At 39.4% G+C, this 21,813-nt stretch overlaps 1 protein-coding gene across 1 annotated transcript in view; it reads right to left on the reverse strand.

Moving 5' to 3' along the window:
- Positions 1-2,299: 2,299 nt before the first annotated feature.
- Positions 2,300-21,813, reverse strand: part of LOC140237727 (NADPH oxidase 5-like) — an 87,717-nt gene continuing 68,203 nt past the window's right edge. The window contains exons 9-13 of the mRNA XM_072317655.1: positions 18,722-19,038; positions 16,199-16,291; positions 11,340-11,549; positions 5,003-5,266; positions 2,300-2,431 (exon numbers count right to left, since the gene is read on the reverse strand). Coding sequence (XP_072173756.1) covers positions 2,300-2,431; positions 5,003-5,266; positions 11,340-11,549; positions 16,199-16,291; positions 18,722-19,038 — 1,016 coding nt within the window. The remainder of the gene's footprint in view (positions 2,432-5,002; positions 5,267-11,339; positions 11,550-16,198; positions 16,292-18,721; positions 19,039-21,813) is intronic.

Below are 21,813 nucleotides of genomic sequence, written 5' to 3' on the forward strand. Positions count from 1 at the left end.
ATAGCAGCAGTAGAAGTATCGGCGGTTGTAATGTGTAGTATCAAGAGATTGGTGGCAATATTGCTGCGGTCGTTTGGTTTCTACTGTCCTTTCACATAACACAACATTCGATCACTAGATTGTAAGTTCGTAAAATCGACTTTTAAAACATACAATGCTCGGTTGACTTGGCGCACTGGAGCACTTGTTGCTATGATACTGTAAAATGAAAAGAAAGAAAGAAACCTATGTCTAAAGAATACTGAGGAAGTTTCAGGAGAATATATTATGCATATATATAAATATGTGTATATATATATATATATATATATATATATATATATATATATATATATATATATATATATATATATATATAATACAAACAAAAATAAAAGCAAGATAGTTGGAGAGGGAGGGGGAAAGTTATAAGAACGTCCAAAGAGAGAGAGAAAAAAAAGCAACCCATGATGAATTAGAGATAGAGAGATAGAGACAGATAGACAGATACGTAGAGAAAGTGTAGATAGAGGAGGGGAGCGAGGGAGAGAGAGAATGGGCTATGCAAGTACATTGTATGAAGAGCTAATCAGCTTTGTGAATTAAGAAGGCAATGATAGCACCTGCACGACTGCGTGAATACCAGACAAGGGATTAAAAGATTGTTTGAATTGAAACTCGGCAGTTAAATCTTTCCATCATTTTCCAGACGTCTCTAACAAATGATACGACACAAATATCACAAAAATATCTTGTTCTGCAACAAAATATACATAACTAAAAAAAAAAAAGAAAAAAAAAGCCAAGCACGTGATGTCCACCAGGCTACATCTTCTGTAAAGTTGATATGATGATGATACGGAAGCTTAGGATACATGACATTTTGAATGTACAGCGTACGCGATACTTGCATAATATCATAAGAGAGTCATACGCGGGCGTTTATCAGACAGGAAAATAACAATGGAACAATTTGATACAGTTTTGTTCGCAAAAGAAAAATGATTTAAAAAATCTCGCTTCGTGAAACCATGAAATAACATTCAAAAACGCATTGCCAGTCGCAAATATTATGAGCGACGATTTTAATGTACAAAGTGGCACATGATGATCATAGATTTTATATGATATGTCACTCAGATGCACGTATAATAAACTCATTCACTAACACACACAAAAAAAAGAATAGCGAAAGTAGCTTTGTACAGACATGAAAATGTTTAACGTTAGTAAACCCAACGACGCAATATCCGAAATGAATAATTCAAAGTATATATATATACCACGGTTCTCATAAAGCTATTTCTCAATATATGTCATTTCTGATACATATTCAACATACTTTTTTAGATCCAACATCTGACTATATTACATTTGGTCTCGCGTGTACGTCGTGGTCTGATGAAGGCTAAGTTGAGAGATAATTGATAACATCTTGAGGCTAGAATAATATACTTAGTTGTGTGTGTGTGTGTGTGTGTGTGTGTGTGTGTGTGTGTGTGTGTGTGTCATCTTAGAGAACACACAGGTCAATTATCGTTATATGTATCAGATACAGACCTTGGTATACCAATCTGATTTGTTCAATAACAATACATCTTTCATCTAATTCCTTTGTACTTTCAAAGGAAATGATAAAGTTCATATCAAGCGTAACAACGCATGTAACGATGGAATATTCATTTCTGGCGTCTGTTTTCCTCTTTTCTTTTACTCACGAAAAACAACAAAAGTATTCATTTGTTCGGACGATACTGCCTTTTTTCTGGTATTCTCTGATATTATGCATATCAGACACCTTTTCAACTATGATCGCTTCATTTCCAAATCTGTGACTGCGTTAACGTCATTTTCGCACCGTGATAAACAATGGTACGTCAGAATGCTTCTCCGCCAGCTTGCAGGAGAAACTGACGGCATTATTAAAAAAAAAAAAAAATCTCCGACTCTCCCTCTCTCTCCCCCCCCCCCTCTCTCTCTCTCTCTCTCTCTCTCTCTCTTTATTCATCTCTCTATCTCTCTCTATCTATCTACCTCTCAATATGCCTCTTTCTATCTCTTCGATGTTGTTGGCCTTTTTTTTTTTTTCTATCTCCCCCTCTCTCTTGCAATTTATTTCGATCTCTCATGGCACTACGCCCTCAACGTCACAAACAACAAAAAAGTACTACTCATCTGCTCTTTGTGCCTACGTCTGTCCAAAATCAAACCCCCCCCCCCCCAAAAAAAAAAAAAAAAAAAATGGATTTCTCTACGTTGAATGTCTGAACCAATTCTGGTCCAAAGATCCCAGACGGGGGTTGTGCGGGTCTCGCTCAGTTTAAAAGTTCTCCTTATGGAATCCAAAGTTGAACTTTTCGCACGCCTTCTTGATGACTTTACCCAGGCTCGGCGATCCGCAGAAAAAGACTTGCACTTTTCCTTTCTTCTCCCGAGCGATTTGTGTGAAGATCTGTAAAAATTGGATTGAATTTGAAAAGAAAAATTGAAGAAGAAAACTTCAATTATGCATTCTTTCACTGCAACAAGTCAAATATGACCCTTTAAAATCGTATGTAAGGATGAACCGTGATACAAGTTGTCAACTAAGCTGTGCTCATAAAAGGACCACTCACGAATTGATATCCTTGACGAGCGTATCTATTGCCAGTACAACCGATGCATCTTGTATGTCTCAGCACCTAATTTATCAACACCCATAACATTATCATTGTCACTATGATTATCTTTGTTACCTCTTCCTAAAGTCTACCTATGCATACATTTTCTTCATCATCAATACCAACATCTTCAACAGCATAAAATTCATCACAGTTCACACCCAACTTATCATTAATGATATTATCTCCATGACTACCGTCACATTATCGGCATTTATCGCTAGATACTCATAAGCCCTACAATCAACATATATCTCTTTATATATCTGTCCATCAATCTATCAATCTATATAATACCCATTTCCATTCTTACCAATGCATAAGTAAAATCAAGAGTAATGTTATCTTATTCTGAAGCACAAAATTACTGATAGGCATACATGGTATCAATTTAAATATATGTAACAAATAAAGACAGAATAAACTGACCAGAAAGAATATAAATTATTAGTGGAAAAGTGAGCAAAGAAAATGGGATTCCATCGGGATTCGAACCCGAGACCTCCGGATTGCTAGACCGGTGCTCTACCGACTGAGCTATAGAAAGCCCTAGTGCAGTGTTCGTCCCAGAAACCCTTAATTCTCAATGCTCGGGTGGTCAGAAGCTATAGCAGTGTGTTTGTGTGTGACACACACGCACACACTTGAACCTGGCATAAACCCGAAGGATAATTCAACTTGGGGATAAATGCGAGGGATCACCGAAGTGATGCAGCTTTTTGAGTTTGTAACAAATAAAGACAGAATAAACTGACCAGAAAGAATATAAATTATTAGTGGAAAAGTGAGCAAAGAAAATGGGATTCCATCGGGATTCGAACCCGAGACCTCCGGATTGCTAGACCGGTGCTCTACCGACTGAGCTATAGAAAGCCCTAGTGCAGTGTTCGTCCCAGAAACCCTTAATTCTCAATGCTCGGGTGGTCAGAAGCTATAGCAGTGTGTTTGTGTGTGACACACACGCACACACTTGAACCTGGCATAAACCCGAAGGATAATTCAACTTGGGGATAAATGCGAGGGATCACCGAAGTGATGCAGCTTTTTGAGTTTGTAACAAATAAAGACAGAATAAACTGACCAGAAAGAATATAAATTATTAGTGGAAAAGTGAGCAAAGAAAATGGGATTCCATCGGGATTCGAACCCGAGACCTCCGGATTGCTAGACCGGTGCTCTACCGACTGAGCTATAGAAAGCCCTAGTGCAGTGTTCGTCCCAGAAACCCTTAATTCTCAATGCTCGGGTGGTCAGAAGCTATAGCAGTGTGTTTGTGTGTGACACACACGCACACACTTGAACCTGGCATAAACCCGAAGGATAATTCAACTTGGGGATAAATGCGAGGGATCACCGAAGTGATGCAGCTTTTTGAGTTTGTAACAAATAAAGACAGAATAAACTGACCAGAAAGAATATAAATTATTAGTGGAAAAGTGAGCAAAGAAAATGGGATTCCATCGGGATTCGAACCCGAGACCTCCGGATTGCTAGACCGGTGCTCTACCGACTGAGCTATAGAAAGCCCTAGTGCAGTGTTCGTCCCAGAAACCCTTAATTCTCAATGCTCGGGTGGTCAGAAGCTATAGCAGTGTGTTTGTGTGTGACACACACGCACACACTTGAACCTGGCATAAACCCGAAGGATAATTCAACTTGGGGATAAATGCGAGGGATCACCGAAGTGATGCAGCTTTTTGAGTTTGTAACAAATAAAGACAGAATAAACTGACCAGAAAGAATATAAATTATTAGTGGAAAAGTGAGCAAAGAAAATGCACTAGGGCTTTCTATAGCTCAGTCGGTAGAGCACCGGTCTAGCAATCCGGAGGTCTCGGGTTCGAATCCCGATGGAATCCCATTTTCTTTGCTCACTTTTCCACTAATAATTTAAATATATGCATACAAACATTAATCATGTGAAAATTGATAGGGTAATTCTCATCATCGGTTTCATTGACTTCCCCAAACATTGTTATTACCGCCATAATATTCTTCATCCCATTTACTGGTAGGCCTACACAACAAAACTCTTCCTTTTTCTGTTTGTCTCTCTTTCGATGTATCTCTCAATGTATCGTAATTACAATACCCAATTATATAGAATACAATTGTATATATAAATCATAATACATATAACTATATGATAGATAGATAGATAGATAGATAGATAGATAGATAGATAGATAGATAGATAGATAGATAGATAGATAGATAGACTAGATAGATAGATAGATAGAAAGATAGATAGATAGATAGACAGATAGAAAGAAAGAAAGGTAGATAGATAGATAGATAGATAGGAAACACTGTGACAGTCATTCTCATCACGGCTCTCATCTCCATCTTTCGAGTCTCATCACCTTGTTCCACTCCGGCCTGCCCGGCTGCGTCCTGGTCTTGAGCCCCGTGATGAGGTCCCGGTGGCCCTTTTTGTGCATGATGTCCAGGGCCATCTGCAGCCCGATACCCTTCATGTCGTTCTTGGCCATGGCCGAGGTCATGTACATGTGGAGTTCCAGGAACCGGTCGAATGGCTCCTGGGCCTGCTCCATTTCCAGCTGGGTGAGAAGGCTGACGAACCACTCGAACGCATTCTGGTTCCTGTTTATCCAGATGAAGTCCACCTGGGAATTTGAGATGAATATGATAGTGTCTGTGCCGTAACATTGTTGTTTTATCTTCAGTTTGTATTTTTCACGTACTTTAAAGCAAATATACTGTTTACAGTATGCTCTTATATCATTAGCAACATCATATATCAACTATCAAATGCAATAACTGTACATTAATATTGCGTAAATTTTGTTGGTATAATAAGTTGTTGCTGTTGTTTTTTTAGTGATCCACACCATACAATCTCCGCTTTTCAGTATATATCTCTTATTCATCGCTATAATTACATTTTGCCAACATTGCAAAGTGTGCATGTTTTCTCATTTTGTAATTATTGAGACATATCTTACATTACATTTTATGACTTGTACTTTGATCTTTCAAAGTGTTAAGCAATATGAATTGATAAATGTACAATTTCGTATTATGTGTTACTTTAGTTTGAAGGAAATAAAGCATACCTGCATTGACATTAATTAAATTGATGAAATGGGGAGTGCCTACTCTTGTTGACGATGCCCCAATTGCAATCAATTTATCATTCGACGATTGAAAACCCTTTACTTCTCATTTAAAGACTGATGCATTATGAACGAGGACACTCTACCATGTCTACACTTAATGAAATATTGGAAATCCTGTTGACGGCAATTCGTGAAAACATTCGTAACTTAGCAGCCAACTAACTATGCGCTCTGCTTCGACGCAGTGTCCACAATGCAGGTAATGATCTGCATTAGATGACCAGGAGCAAAAGGAAGATTATGAAATGAAATATTGGCTCAATAGGTGTAAGATAATGATGATTATTTTTAGCAATAAAACATGATGAAGCTTATAAAACTCACAGGTAGAGTGTCATAAATACAGCTATTATTACTTCCATTGTCATTACCACAATCACTGACAATGATCCAAAATGTCAATTATCAACTATAAGTCTACGTGTAGCATTTGCAGCAGACCGTACATCAATTTTCACCTGATCCCTCACTCAATAAGTTGTGGATTAGAGGGAAATTTTGTCAATCGTTCCTTTTTTGGGGGAAAGTGCTGACCTCATTTTGAGAGTTATCAATCGTCTGATTCTTTTCAGGCTCTCCATAAAAGCCTGAGAGATCATGGAAAGATTTAACTGTATCCAACAAATCAGTTTTAGGCCGACACTGGCCGGGGATAATCAGGCTCTATTGTTATCACCGGTAACTCAATTTGCAGATCGGAGGCATTGTGCAAAATGTATGACAAAATATAATACCGCTTCGGAGGGCACTTTCACGGAACTCGCCAATAATGATCTCGCATTGAAAAGACTTATATCTGTCTGTAATCCTCTTCGTATGACTCAATTCATGTTCAGCAAAAATAAAACGAATAAAAAAAGGACAGTAAAATGGAGTAACAAAGATCCCAGTTAGACTCTTAATAGACTCGACATTGTCATGATTGTTCACACGTGTTACTTCATGAGATCCAGCAGAGACAGGTATAGAAGGACGAAGGAGAAGAATATCAATTTTATTTTTCGCACTTCACAGCATGGTCCAGCATAAAGCCAGTCAGATGCCTAATAATGATGAGATTAAATGCCCCTGGAGACGATGGAAATACAAAGTGGGTAACATTGCTTGAAAGGCATGGGACCATCGTACACTGTGCGATTCAATTTCGATACGATCTATCCTTACAATCTCAGCTGCCGAGTGAAATTAATAGACCAGTTCGTAATTCCACTTTGCGCATGAGCAGAAAAAGGTCATTTGTACCAACATACATTTTGGTTTGTTATTTCACTGAGATAAGCATCTGAGATGTGATGATTATTCATGTGATCATTATCTAAATGGTGCTTGCCAGCACATCCACCTGACAGCAGCCCTGGTATTTGACAATATGAAAAGAAAAGGTTGATATTGCATCCAATACAAAACAATGAAATGGATGCCTTTAAAATGTCAACTGACGGACTATTCTGGTCACGTGGTCTAAACGCAAGTTCATTCTTTGTTTGAACACGAATTCCATAAATTGTTACGTCGGGCAAGCTTATGCATTATGCTAGTCCAGATTCTGGACGTTTTCTTATCATTACGCATCCACGCGCGCTCCACATCTTATCGCGCTATCCCCTGTAACCGCACTATATCGATGGCAAATAATACACGAGCGTACGGTGGGGCATACGCGTGCTGTAGCGGTGTGTGCGCGCGGTAAATGATCACACAAAACAGTCCAGGCAGTGGACTAGCATTATGCCGCTTTGAAAACGAGTGAAGTGCCTAACCAATTGAGAAAAATGAAAGGTCATTTGTACCAATGTGTACACGACCTAATAAGCCAGTTCGGAGTTCCACTCTGCGCATGAGCAGAAAAAATGTCATTCGGACCAACAGGCACGTTGGTTTTTAAAGTCACTGGGATAAGCGTCTGTGATGTATTATTATGTACAATGATTATTCATGTAATCCTTATAAATGCTGATTGCCAGCACATCCACCTGACAGCAAAAGTGGTATTTGGCAATATCGATAGAAAGAGGTTGTTCTTACATTCAATGTAAGATAATGAAATGGATGCTTTCCCAAGTGTTAATTGACGGATCATTCTGGCCATCTGGTCTATGCGAGTTCATTCTTTGTTTAAGCAGGATTGATGAATACCATAAATCGTTGCGTAAAGCTTATGCATTACTGTAGTATGTCGATCTGAAAACGAGTGAAGAGCCCCTTAACCGACTGAGAAAAAAGAAAGGTCATTCGGACCAATGTGCCCATGAGCTAACTCCGAACTGGCTTACGAAATCGAGTTGTGGTCCAATCTGCGTTCAAATGGGGCCATTTACAACGCCATGGACGAAATTCCTCATCTGTCACCGAGTATTACAGAAACTGACTAATATCAAATCATTTAAACACATTCGAATTATAACCTAGTTTATTTTATCAGGAAGGGTTCATCACACCGTCATAGTACGATCCACATATCATATTATTTTCAGGAAAGGAATATATTATGCATATTATGCCTATGCCATAAAATAGTTATCTTGTTTAAATCAATATTGCTAACGCGACAAAAACTTGATGTTTAAACTTTAATTGAACTTTATTTGACCAATACTAAAGTTTTGTCTGAGTCACAGTAATAATAATATGGAAAATTGACATCGGGCTCAAGACAAATGAGTTTTGAGTTTCTTTTTGAAAATGTCTATGGAGGTGGAGGACTGAATTTGAGTAGAGAGGTTGACCCACGGGTGACCTAAGAGTTGCCAGCCCCAGAGGATGGGGTGTGACCTCACTTCTTCTTCTTCTCTCAGAGTAGCAGAGTTGATAAGAAAAAAAGTCACTCATGCAATATATTATCAATTATTATATTATATAGAGTGCCTTACTCCTTTTAGATATTGGATATGCTGCTGCTAAGACAAAGCTTCATCGACAGCACTGTAAAGACACAATACCAAATACACTTTGTAGTGTTTATTGCCACTTGGTCTAATATCAGATGGTCTACTTCCCAGTTCGTCTAACACCACTACGGCTAAACTCATGTGGTCTATACTATCAATTTCGTCTAATGCCCGTTTGCTCTAATCCTCACTTGGTCTAATGTCAAGTTTGACTAAATTTCATTTCGTCTAATGACCAGATGGCCTAATTGCAGTGTTGACTCCTTGCATCTTTTTATTTTCCATTTTGTCCAATAAACTGTGGGTATTAGACGAAATTGCATGGCCCATTCGGAAGTAGGCCAACTGGCAATGAGGCTAAGTGGCAGCTGGACTAAATGGTCATTAGACGAACTGGTTGTAGACGAAACGGGATTAGACCAGGTGGCTATAGAGACTAAATGGCTATTAGACGAAGTAGGAGTAAGGGTTTGTGATAGATCACCGTTTGTAGTAGGTGACCAAAGCTTTCTTGAAAGCCACAGGATAAAACGTTGCCGCCTTACACTCACCGTATGTGGGATGGAAAGAGGTCAAAATGACTATTGACTTTAGTGAACCATGTTCAAACAAGACATGTTTGAAGAGACTGTAATGTTCAGGATTATTCTGCAGTGTAACTGCAGTGGCACATCATTAATGCCTGATCACAGGTAAATGACGATATTTCGTCGATTTCAAGTTTCCCATTCGTTTATTTAGATTGGGCTGTGTCGCTGTATCATGCCAACTTTCCCCAAACAGTCCCGAATACTGTGACCTCTTATTTCTTTTTTTTTTGTGAAGCATTGCCGGAGACTCAAAAAGAAGTAGGGTTCACGGGACCTTATGTAAGAATGATTCATGGCATACCACGTGACATGTCATATTAAGTATATATCGCAATGTGACAATCAACGTGATGAAAGCGTTTTTCATCCAAAAGGTCAGGAAATGGAAACAAAACTATGAGATGAAAAGAGATAAAACGTCCTTGTCTTAATCCCAAGCAGTTAATCTGCTCGATAGTGATTTGGGAAACCATTCTTGGGCTGACTATGTGTATAAGGAATGACACCTTGTAACATAAGAGTGCAAATTGCGTTGAATAGAATGAGGGGAGAGAGTGTTGAGATAATGATCAGCAAGACATCGATACGAGAAACCTCGCGGATACAGTGTTCTTTCAAGCTGCGTTCTTTGTTACTTTTCTTTTTTAAGAGAGTAATTCTGAAACTCTTGTAGAGCTTGTAATGCAAGAAGGTCTGAAACATAATCTTTTACTATTGCAGATGAAGGCATTTTTTGGAGAGACAAATTGGGTCTTACAGCGCTTAGACCAAGTACATGCTATTGAAATAGTAATAGATATACTTGGTGCAGGGGCAAAAGAACCTTGGGTCTTTTTTAAAGTATTTATAAGGATGCGCGCTGGTCCTTTTGGGGCAAAATAAACAAACAAGTTCTCATCAATTGGGAATACTTGAGAACAGTTCTGGCCATGACTGGAAAGAAAAATGGGGATGTTGAAAGGATATAAGAAAGAAGATGAAAGTGGTGGGAAACGTGTGATTATGCGCGCGCAGGAAATCATAAGTCACTTTCGGCACCTCTTCCAGTTTTCGGAGTAAAAGAAGTTCATGAAAATGTAAACGAACAATGATGACGAATAATGAATCCTCATCATCTCTTCTTAAACCATTTTAAGGTAATGTCGGATAATCAACGTCCAATATCTCGCGCTCACAGTAAAAAAAAAAATAGTTGTTGTTGTTTATTTTTGATAAACCTGGCATTGTGCGTTAGAAAGATTTACCAGTATAAAGTTGTAAAGCTCTGTATATCTATTGCGTTGTATTTGAAAATACCTTGCTTAAATACGGAAGACCTTTTTTAAACCAGTTGAGGACGGACTGAATTTGCTACAAGACGCATTTCCCATAGACACCTGCCGGAGTATACTCAGGACTCGTCCTCAACGGGTTAAAAATCAAATTGAAACAAATAACCAGTCTGAAAATAATAATGAATTTCAATAAATACAAAGATTATTAACTTGTTGATGGTAAAGTAATAGGAAAAAAAAAATCACTCGAATAATGACAAAATAGAAAGGCGATAATAATAAAGTTTAATATTAGCCAAAACGCTCTGAAACGTAGAAGAAAAAAAAAATAGTATAACATCGTCACCGATCTGAGTTATCTTTTCAAAAGAGTTGGAGAGACAACATAAAATGTGTCATTCATGGTTCGTAGCAAATTAATGGTTCCATCTCCCGTGCTTTCACAAATGCCAAATCTAATAACCCCAAAGTGTCCTTCGATAGTTCGGGTGTGGAAAAAAAAATCAATTAATTGCGTAGTGCCAGTAATGACGGCGCTGTTAAAAATTGGTTAATGCCGCAGTAAATGTCAAACGATAAATCATTTCATCTTGCACAATTTGATTCGTTAAATTGCGACAGGAAGAAAAAAAAAATGCCCAAACTGATAATGAAATCAACTTTGACAATGTCGGAAAGGATAAAAGGAGTGTGGATGGCGGATGGCATAAAGCAAATTGGCGGGGCGCGGCGGGGATTCGATGTACACACAAGAGCTCTCACTGTCCATTTGTCGCGCCCGCACTGAAAAAAAAAAAACGTGACGTACCTTTTTGAGTCTCATCATGTCGGTAGGGGGCGTGGCGAGCCACGTGTGTTGACATGCGGGACAGGTTTGTCTGCTCGACCGGTAGCGGTGCATTACTGACTGGAGGATCGAAGCGAACGGGGTGACACCAATACCAGCGCCGACCAGCACGGCGTGCTCGGCCTGGAAGATTCCCCTCGTGGCCGTCCCGTAGGGTCCGTCAATGAACACCTTCGAGATAAAAAAGTACATCAATTGAAAGTGCATTTGACCAAGTGACGATAAATATCACGCCTAAAGGAAAAATCATTTATCGCATTATTATGGTGTAATGATTGAGTTTTTATCTCATCATTCCTTATAGTTTGGATAAGGCAGACAGACAGACACACATCCCACCCAAAGAGTGTACATTTATATTCAGTATGCTTGGGACAATACCAATAATATGGTTGTGTCTGACTCTCGGGATTTGTGTAAGCGTGTTAGTGTATGTGTGTGTGTTATTACTAGTGACATTTATTACTCAAGCGGTCATTTTTTTTTCTGTAACGAATATTATTACGCATGAAACAAAAAAGGAGGAATAGAAGAAGGAGAAAGAGAAATACAAGGAAGGAAGAAAGAGGAGAGAGGGTAAAATAGTGTTTATATTGCTCATCGTGTTTACCCCATCAAAATCGATATGTATACGCTAAGCAATGACAGTGTGACATAAATATCTCTGACTTGATCTGTCATGGACGAGAAGTGTTATGCATCAATGATTTAACGCGATGTAGACACGATACCAAACGAAAAAAAAAGACACGGTTGCAATATCTGCGATTATTTCACAGTCGACAGATCTCCGGGTTACCAAAAGGGGTATGTACTGTATAATTATGAAACAGAAATGATGTGCGTCTGTACAGCTGCCAGAGCTAAACGCGCCCATGACAGGCCGCCGTGTGTGAAGCATGAAGGCAGCTGGATCGCCTATGGGAAGGGGAACAGTGCGCAGGAAGTCACATGGATAATGCAGAAACAACAGATATTGTGGTAGCCTCGCTGTGAGTGATTAGAATATCGGGAAAATTGCCACACACGAGAGGGGAAGGGGCTGATTATGAGACAAAAATGAACGTGAACGTGGATAAGACAGAGAAAATGGGCGAGAGGTAGAGAAGAGAATATTATGGGCTAGAGAGAACTGTGAGAGATAAAGATATCAGTGAGCCAAACGAGGGAGAGGTGAAAATAAACGAAAACAAGGAGATTGATTAAAAAGAGAATGAGATGGGGGAAAAACGAAGAGAACCATGAATAATTAGATAAGAGAGAGGGAGATAGATATATAGTTAAATAGATGGATAGAAATATAGATAAAAAGATGTATAGATAGAGAGATAAATAGATAAATAGCTGCATAGATGAATGGATAGATAGATGAATAGATAAATAGATAAATAGAAAGATAGATAAGTAGATGAATAGATAGATAAATAGATATAGAGATGAACAGATAGATACTAGTAGACAAAGAGACTGATAGATAGATAGATAGATAGATAGATAGATAGATAAGTAGATAGATATATAGATAGATAAATAAATAAATAAATGAAAAGGAGGGAGAGAGAGAAATAGAGAGAGGAAAGAGAGTAACAACAATAGAGAAGGACACCTTTGCTTATCTCCGACACCTCCGTTGAATTCATTTAATTATGATTATAACTCTACAACAGATAAAGCTATAAACAAACTCGTAAGTAGAGAGACAACTTTCTATGTTATATGCACAAACACGAACTACGTTGAATATCAACAAGTATTATTTAGTACATGACGCCAGGGGAGTATCGGTGGGCGTCTAATCAAAGACCGGGGTGTTTTGTTACTTGTTGTCGTATGTCACTACAAATTTCTCACTCCCGATTTTCTCCCCATCATATAAAAGTACTCATTACCCGTTTGGAATGACAAATGAGAAATTTCATCGCAGTAGAAAAGCAAACAAACAAAACAAATTTTCACCTGTTTACTGCACATCGGTCGAGTGTCACATCACAGCTGAAATTGGCGCAAACAACTATGAGGATGACTTTTTTTCTTTAATGTGTCAATGCCAAGACAGTGTTGTTTTTACCCAAAATACGAAATATGACGTCATTTCACTCCATCAGCTTGATTAGACATGGCATTGTTAAGAATGCAGGACATGGGAGAAAAATGGAAAAGGCAGACATTGAATAGGACAGAAGAGAACGAAAGGGGGATGGACAATAGAAGAGTAGGGAAATAACAGGATATCATTATCAGGACTAATGACAGAATGATACTATTATGCATTATCTGTGAATGGGGGGAAAGAATGACGTAACAACGGTGTCCAAATGACGTCATTGCCTCTTCCTCCGGCTACCGACTGTCTTTGACATGATGTGTACACCTTCACAACAGAGGAACTAGGGGGAACGGCCATTTTGGATCATTTATCACACCCCGCGTCATCAGGACAGCGATGTCTGGGGCCCCCAGGGTAGCTCTATTTCATCATCATTCGTCGGTGAATAGCCACTTTTAGAAGTGCATCCATATTTGAATGAGTTTTCCCTTTCTGCCCAAACACTTTGTTTCTTATTAAAGCTGCATGACACAAGTGAAAAAGACAAGGACAGAAAGATGGATCGAAAGATTAATAATCCCTGGTGGTCATATTGGCGTACGTAACATCGCCACCACAGTGGGAATAAATCAGAGATTCGCTTTCCCCTATTTGAGTATATTGTATACACAGACTGGTGAGTCTGGCGAATTGATTATGACGGCGCCGAGAGAGCTGCGAGTCAGAAAGCAACAATTTTCCATCAACTTGAGCGCGTGGGTATCAGATATCCTCGTTTTAACGGGATTTTACGGGCGCACAATCGCAAACTTCGTAATTGTATTCATGCTGCGATCACTGATTTCATCCAATCAGAGAAGGTGGTGAGGCGTATAATGGTGCGCGGGTGTATCTGCGTTCGTTTGGGCGACTTGAGCCCTTTAATATCAAGCGTTACGGTCGACAGTGCATTCCGCTTGAATGAACGAACGAACAATCCACTTCTTCTCATCCTAATTGGGGTTGTCATTTGTATAGAAAACCTTTAGATTGTCTCTTGGATGAGCCTCAGTTTCTGAAATGAGATGCTCATCTGTTAACGTATTTCTGGGGATTTTCCAAAAGAAAAATGTATTTTTTTTTTTGCGTACTTTGACTTTGGATCTGAATTCGAAAACCAAGGTCTGCTGCTATATGAACAAACAGTACCCTGCGTGACATACTTGAATAAAAGTGAAGAGATGAATATTATATTAAGGAAAAATGGTTTTCAGAACTGATCGTCTGCTTGACTATTAGCAATGCATGCACAGGTCACCGATTAAAATCTCTATCGTACTAGCCCTTCAACGAACTCTAATGTGAACACGCTGTTTACTCCTAATAATAAAGGTAACAAACAGTTTGAGAGAAGATGGAGGGGGAAGGAAGGGGATGGAAAGGGGAATGCATAGACCTACAGATATATCAAAAAAAAAAAAAAATCAACGTGTACAGAGAGAAAAGCAAAGCACGAGGGAAAGCTTTGGTTAAATTATATGCTTTTACCAGTAGTGGAAGACACTGTTCAAGATCAACTTCACATTTCGTTTTGTGCGTGTACCTCACCTGAGTAGTATTTTGCCCCCTTTTAGTTGATGGATCGTGATCCCGCATCCTGCACTTCTAAAATTCAGCCATGCTGCATTTGAGTTCGTGTGTTAGTTCCTTTCTTTCTTTGCTTGTTACATTGCAATGCGATTCTCTTTTGGGGAGATAACGACGGATGAGCTTAAAAAGCTGTAATGCAAGTACAGTTAATGCAAGAAGTATCCTACGTCGTTGTAATGTTTTTGGCATCGTGATGGTTCATGAGCTCCAGGTTGAAAATAACAAGATGCTTTGTTCCGTAAACAACAATGACCTACCGCTGTGGGGAAATTAACTACTCCTTTTGGCCAACACATTATGATGATCAATACATTTCCTTTTTATATACCCCCTCCCCCCTTCAGACATATCAGAAGCTTTAAAGGGGATGGCTAGTAACTGATCAGTGGGAATGCTGGGGGATGATTGTTCCAATCCTTGTGGGATTCATTTAAGAGTACATTATATATCTATTGTTGTGTGAAAATTATTTGCTTCAGAATGGTCTCATATTCAAGTAATGTGCAGTTCAATGTTTCCAGGTTAGCATGCCCGTACAGTGACGGGGCGATCCTGAACGGGCCGTTAACGATCGCCCCGTCACTGTTAAAGGCATGGTAACCTGGAAACATTAAACTGCACATTACTTGAATATGAGACCATTCTGAAGCAAATAATTTTCACACAACAATAGATATATAATGTACTCTTAAATGAATGCCACAAGGATTGGAACAATCATCCCCCAGCATTCCCACTGATTCCCACTGATCAGTTACTAGAGAAGCGTTCTCATCTCTCTCTCTCTCTCTCTCTCTTTTGTCAGCACTGCATTTGCACACGAAAGGATACGGCTTATCACAATGCGTGTGGACAAACACACACACACACACACACATACACATACACAAACACACTTGCAAACACACACACATACACAGTAACACTAACACACATCCATGCCCCCGCCCCCACATACACACACACACACACACACACACACACACACACACACACTGAATGAAAAGTTTTAGCCAATGAGAGGGACGTGCTGTGACAAGGTTTAACCTGTTGGCCCATTCCTTGATAGCAACCTCTGATAGCAACCTGTACCAATATTCCAAGATACCACTGGAATGACTGGATCGTGGTGGCGCCCTCTCACCTTGATCTTTTCTTCTCTCAGCGAGCTCCGCCACGATTTGGCGCCCTTCATCTCGAACGTCGTCTGACACGCGATGGTGCGATGCTGGTGCTGCTGAAGGTGTTCGGGGTCCTGTGGTTTAAAAAATGATGAAGATCATCATCATCATCATCATCATCATCATCATCATCATCATCATCAATTAGTGGATGATGCAGCTCCGGTCTCCCTGGCATCCCATTCTCATATCACAGCTTTCGATTCATAGCAATAAAATAAATTGACTAGTTAAAGGTATTAGAATTAGAACTTTTGTTAGGCTGTAGCTCGTCACGTATTTTCACACTTACTGTAGCCCCTCTGTTAGACTGCAATATTTCTCTTTGAGGAATATGTCATCTTAATATTGCCATGGGAACTATTATATTGTGTTTTTGTTGTTTCTTGTGTTTGTGATGTAGTGTATTTTTGCTAGGCAGCTCACCACAAGCTCTGCTTTTTGAGATTCTGCCTTCCTTGTACAACTTTATGTATGTGATTTACAACATGAAAAAGATGGAAAATAAATGTTTTACAAACTTGAACTTGAAACTTGAATCAAAACCAAAATCATATGATTGCTCTTTGTCAACTTATCTAATGTGTATTTTCAAACCGATTTTTAATCTACTATGAAGTACAACTTTGACTTTGCCATCTACATTCTTCAATGCGTCTGCTCAAAGATATACATGCCTTTCACTTATAAATGCCACTAGAAAAGAAAACAAAACTTTAGGATAAGTTTAACATTGCTATTTTTCACGGTAGAATGAAAATGGCATTGAAAAACAAACAGTAGATATCATTTTAACTAATTGATAATCTATCATTTTGATTTGACCTCAAGAGAGAAAAAAAGTAATTGCTTCTCAGCTAGATATCGATTCCTTTAAGTATCCGTCAATAGAGTAATGAACGCTGAGGGTATGCCATTTGTATTGAGACACCCAAGCCTTCATGCATTTATGTCTCCAACGGAACTTTGAATAGGATTTCTGGGTAAGTTGACTATCAATGTGGTAATATTACGCCATATGCTTTGTCTGAAAACAAAGAGCATCGTTTTATCTAATTGTTTGCAAAGAACCCTGGGAATCTTTATACATATATCTTGCAAATGACAGCTGATGACCATAGATAATATGACACCTTGGCCTGTCGCATAAAAAAGATGCAATCAAACATAAGTCAGGAAATCAAACATAAGTCAGGTATCAGCCAATCAGAACCGAGTACTCGGAGACTTATGTTTGATTTTCTAACTTATGTTTGATCTAAACTTATATAATTTTCTTATGATCTAAACTTATATAACTTCCTTATGATCTAAACTTATATAACTTCCTTATGTTTGATCTAAACTTATATAACTTTCTAACTTATGTTTGATCTAAACTTTTTGTGCAACAGGACCCTCCGGTAACGTTTGTTATACTCGTGGTGTTGATTGTATCATTTACCTACAGTCAGAGATGGTGGGAAATCACGTGATCTCCTCTGACATCTTTTGAATGTAAGCGAGGGGGGCGTGACGAAATAACTGCGGTAAAACTGAAAGTTGTCATTCCTTGCACAGCCTTCGATTGATAGCTGTACTCACGCTCCCGTGACATTTTACTCTGACTCCGGACCCAGAAGGTCTCCAGATTTGATTTCCTCTAGTTGTCAACGTCTGAACATGCAACCAGAAATCACTATTCTCTACGTAGTGTGTACGTGTTTGCACTCAAGATTTGTTAAAATCAAATCAAGTTCGATGAAGACAAAATGAGCCATCTTTCCTTTTTTTTTGGGGGGGGGGGGAGAGGAAGGGGTATCACAAAGGGAAATTTCCATACTCTTCCTCGAATGGAGTTGGGCATTCTTTGTTTCTTCATTTAACTTATGTAACGGCATAGACTACTTTAACTTTATATTTTGTAACAAGCATCTGACAAGTTGGGCAACTAGCGTTAGAATATTCTGAACATTCTTGTAGTGTATTGCCTCCTTGTTCGATTGAGAGAGAGAGAGAGAGAGAGAGAGAGAGAGAGAGAGAGCACAAGAATCAATTATTCCTCAGATTTGATCTCATCGTATTTGAATGTGTCATAGCGCACCCTTTAGATGCCTCATAATAGCATTCGTGACGTCATCATTAAAGGTCAAACATCTAGCTATGATCACACCAATAAGGTACTGTACTTGCTGATAGAGTGCATGTTTCATTGTCGTGTGGCTGTGAACCATTTCCTAACGACCAGAAAAGAAATTCCACATACAACTGGTCACGTGGCATCTGGGTAAAATGATAATGCTTTATTTAACCATTCTCTTTTAGTGGCGTGTGACAAGGTATATAACAAGTCGCATCTGCGAGTCCTATCACATATTCAGAGTGCAGCAGTCAGTGGGGGAGGGTTGGGGGTTGGTGATAGGGGTGATGGGGGTGATGGGAGTGATGGGTTGAAGAGGAGGGAAGGGGGAGGAGGTTAAGTAGCGCACCGCTACTTGGATTCTCACGTTATCTTCGGTTTCCTCCCGGTCGACCGAGTAACCCCGCGGCATCCCATGAGGCATGGTCCCGTTCGCTCCCCGGTGGTTCATCGACGGCTTCACGTCGGCCTCGGCCGCATCGAACTCCATCTCCTTCAGTCGGATGAACTCACCGCCGTACTGGCTCTCCTCCGCTTCCTCCGTCTCCATTGCGACGCGGATGTCGGAGGCGCTGCCAAGGAGTAACTCGGTCTCCTCCCGGTTTCGCTTCTGCCTGTCCTCGAAGAACGCATAGAGACGGTTGGTCCAGTTACCCACGGATCGAATGTGCATGGAGATTATGCCTTGAAAAAAAAAAAACAATGAGAAGGATTAAAGTAAGCTGTAGAGATGTAATAGTAGAAGTTGTTGTTGCTGTTCTATTTGCTGGTGTTACTACTTTTGGTTGTTGTTGCTGTCGTTGTTCCTACTATGATGTCTGTTTTTAGATTCTAACAGTGGTGATATTCAACGTCTGGCCAGGTGATGTACACAGTGAAATAAGTGTCAATTGTTTAGTTTGTATATGCCTATAGAAAAAAAGAAAGAAATGTATTGAAAAGTCGTAACTCACATTTCGTGAGTATTCACAGAGAAAAAAAAGATGAAGAACGGTAATATTTTTTCTGCAGTTCACTTTGGATAACTTTTAAATTGTACCGTAAAAGCAAGAAATTATCTGGTTTTAACGGCCTATTGAAGTTTCTACCAGAGGGTCTTTGGAGTCACTTTATTCTATGGGGGTCAAAATCAGCAAATCCTTCCAAGCGGTATAAGCCAATGTGAAATAGTCAGGGGTATTCCTCGTGCTCGAAAGTGCTTCAGTCGCTAGGGGAATTTTTACGAATTGCCCACAGTATAACTATAGGGAATGCAAAATCTGGTGCCCATGATCACAATTCTGCAAAAGTATAGAAACTCCCCCTTTTCTCCTCAGTATCGTCCAATATTTTATGTATTTATGTATTTATTTTTTTACTTTAGAGTTGTACGTGTGGTGTTTCCATGTGATACTTCCTGACAGTGCTCATGAAAGCGGCATTGTTTTATGAAGCCTGCCACCGGACAGGGTGATATGGCCGCATCATGGGGAACACGAACCCTGCTGAGCCTCCGAGGCTTCCCGTCTCTGCCTCAATTTGAGCTTATCAACGTGACGCTCTACCGGAGCATTTTCGACCTCTGCAATATCGACCCTAGAAATAAGGCATTATTTGCATGATTGCGATTCATCTGTTATTGGTTTTGTTCTCCTCCCTCGTGATATTATATACTTTGAAAGGGCACGAACAGATCCAAACGAAAGTATAGGTGGCTTTCACTTACTAGGAGGTTACAGCATTGTTCCATTCACCTTTGTATCTCTCTTTTTTTTTTCATTCTCTCTCATTTTGACATTGTTCTTGGTGGTTGGTGAAAAAATATGAAATGTTTAAAATATGTCTTTTTTTAAAGGTGCAGTGACAGTGAAGGAGACAACACGACCCTTGATAATTGCCTCTTATTCCCTCGCTATTATTACCACTTGACATCGTTATCAAACATGATTGAATTTTTCAATCGACAGTGAAAGTTCTCTACGACAATTTGGCGACCGTTTCTCGGAAACCTGCGTATCGAACTCGGTTGGTTACCTCTGACCTGTATAGCGATCCGTTCCTGTGCCATCATTTTCGGAGATACGGAGACGAGGTACCATGGAACAGAGAGGAACTCCTTATACAATACAGACTGTGTGTGTGTGTGTGTGTGTGTGTGTGTGTACGTGTGTGCGTGTGTGTGTATGTGTGTATGCGCGCGCGTTTAGTACTTTTCTGCAGGGATGTTTCTCTCACCTCCCTGTTTTGTGCACGTCGTGCTGTTTACATTGCTCTATCTGCAAATATCGCAATTCTTTCAACTTCTAGTTGAGCTTGTTTCCTAAGCACCTCTAAACTAAACGCAAATATATCAATCCTTTTGTTGGGATTATTGGGATTCGTCTCTCCAGGTAAATAATATAACACCATTCTCTCTCAGGTAAACACTGGGTAAGAATTTTGACCATGTAATTTCATTCATTTGTCTCCATATCCAGAATTGAGACGTGAACGAGCATAATGATATGTAGGTTGTAGGTATTGAACCGTCGTAAAACGTCAATCCCTTAGAAATTTTTATGAGATGACGGTAGAAATAAAAGAACAGAACCTGATTTTTACAGTTTCCACTTTCGTACGATTGTCAGAAAAATACGCGAATGATATTAGATCGGAGCTTGTCAGAAAATACGCCACGGGTTTCAAAACTGACATTAGTGATCAAACACACATAACGTTCTCACCTCTTTCCAACACTGCCAAACCAGTTCATTACATCACATTATACACGTCACTCTAATGAGATCGAAAATCAGCGGTAGCATAATTTTGACGAGTCAGGAACGTCGTCTAAAGGCAGTGAATGGTAAATTTGAACGGTGTGTTTGTCACCCCGTCATGAACCCTCAGGGGACAAAAAAGAAAAAAAAAGAGAGAAGGAGATATGAATATATAGCTAGTTAGTTAGAGCGAGAGAGAGAGAGCGAGAGAATAATATATACACAGGTAGACAGATATACAGAGAGATAGAGAGAGGGAGAAAGAGAGATAAATAAAGAAAGAGAAGGAGAGGGAGATTTTTGTGTGTATGTGTGTGTACCTGTCTGTCAGTCCTGTATATGAGAGAATATAATAACATGACAGTCTTGACCTGTGGTAGCAAAGATGATGCGTCGTGCTGGGAACCATTAACAATGAAGTGTTTACGAGCAGTACTGTAATGTATAACTGTCAGTCAAGGGCGAAAGAAAAAAAGAAGATTAAAAATATTTTTCATTAACACTCCTCTGTTGCCAGGATGGAGGGAGAAGAGGAAGACAAATATTATTTGCCGGTTATCACAAAACAATATTATGCTATTAGGTACAACATGGACACATTCAAGGGTGTTCTTTCACGTAGCTGGGAAGACGCAAGAGGATATTAACCCAGCTTCACACGTTGGTGCGCTATACACTACACGTCTAAGATCGTCAGCTTTGAACGCTCTTTTTATTGTGG

Source organism: Diadema setosum, chromosome 14, assembly GCF_964275005.1.
Source record: "Diadema setosum chromosome 14, eeDiaSeto1, whole genome shotgun sequence".
Taxonomy (NCBI): domain Eukaryota; kingdom Metazoa; phylum Echinodermata; class Echinoidea; order Diadematoida; family Diadematidae; genus Diadema; species Diadema setosum.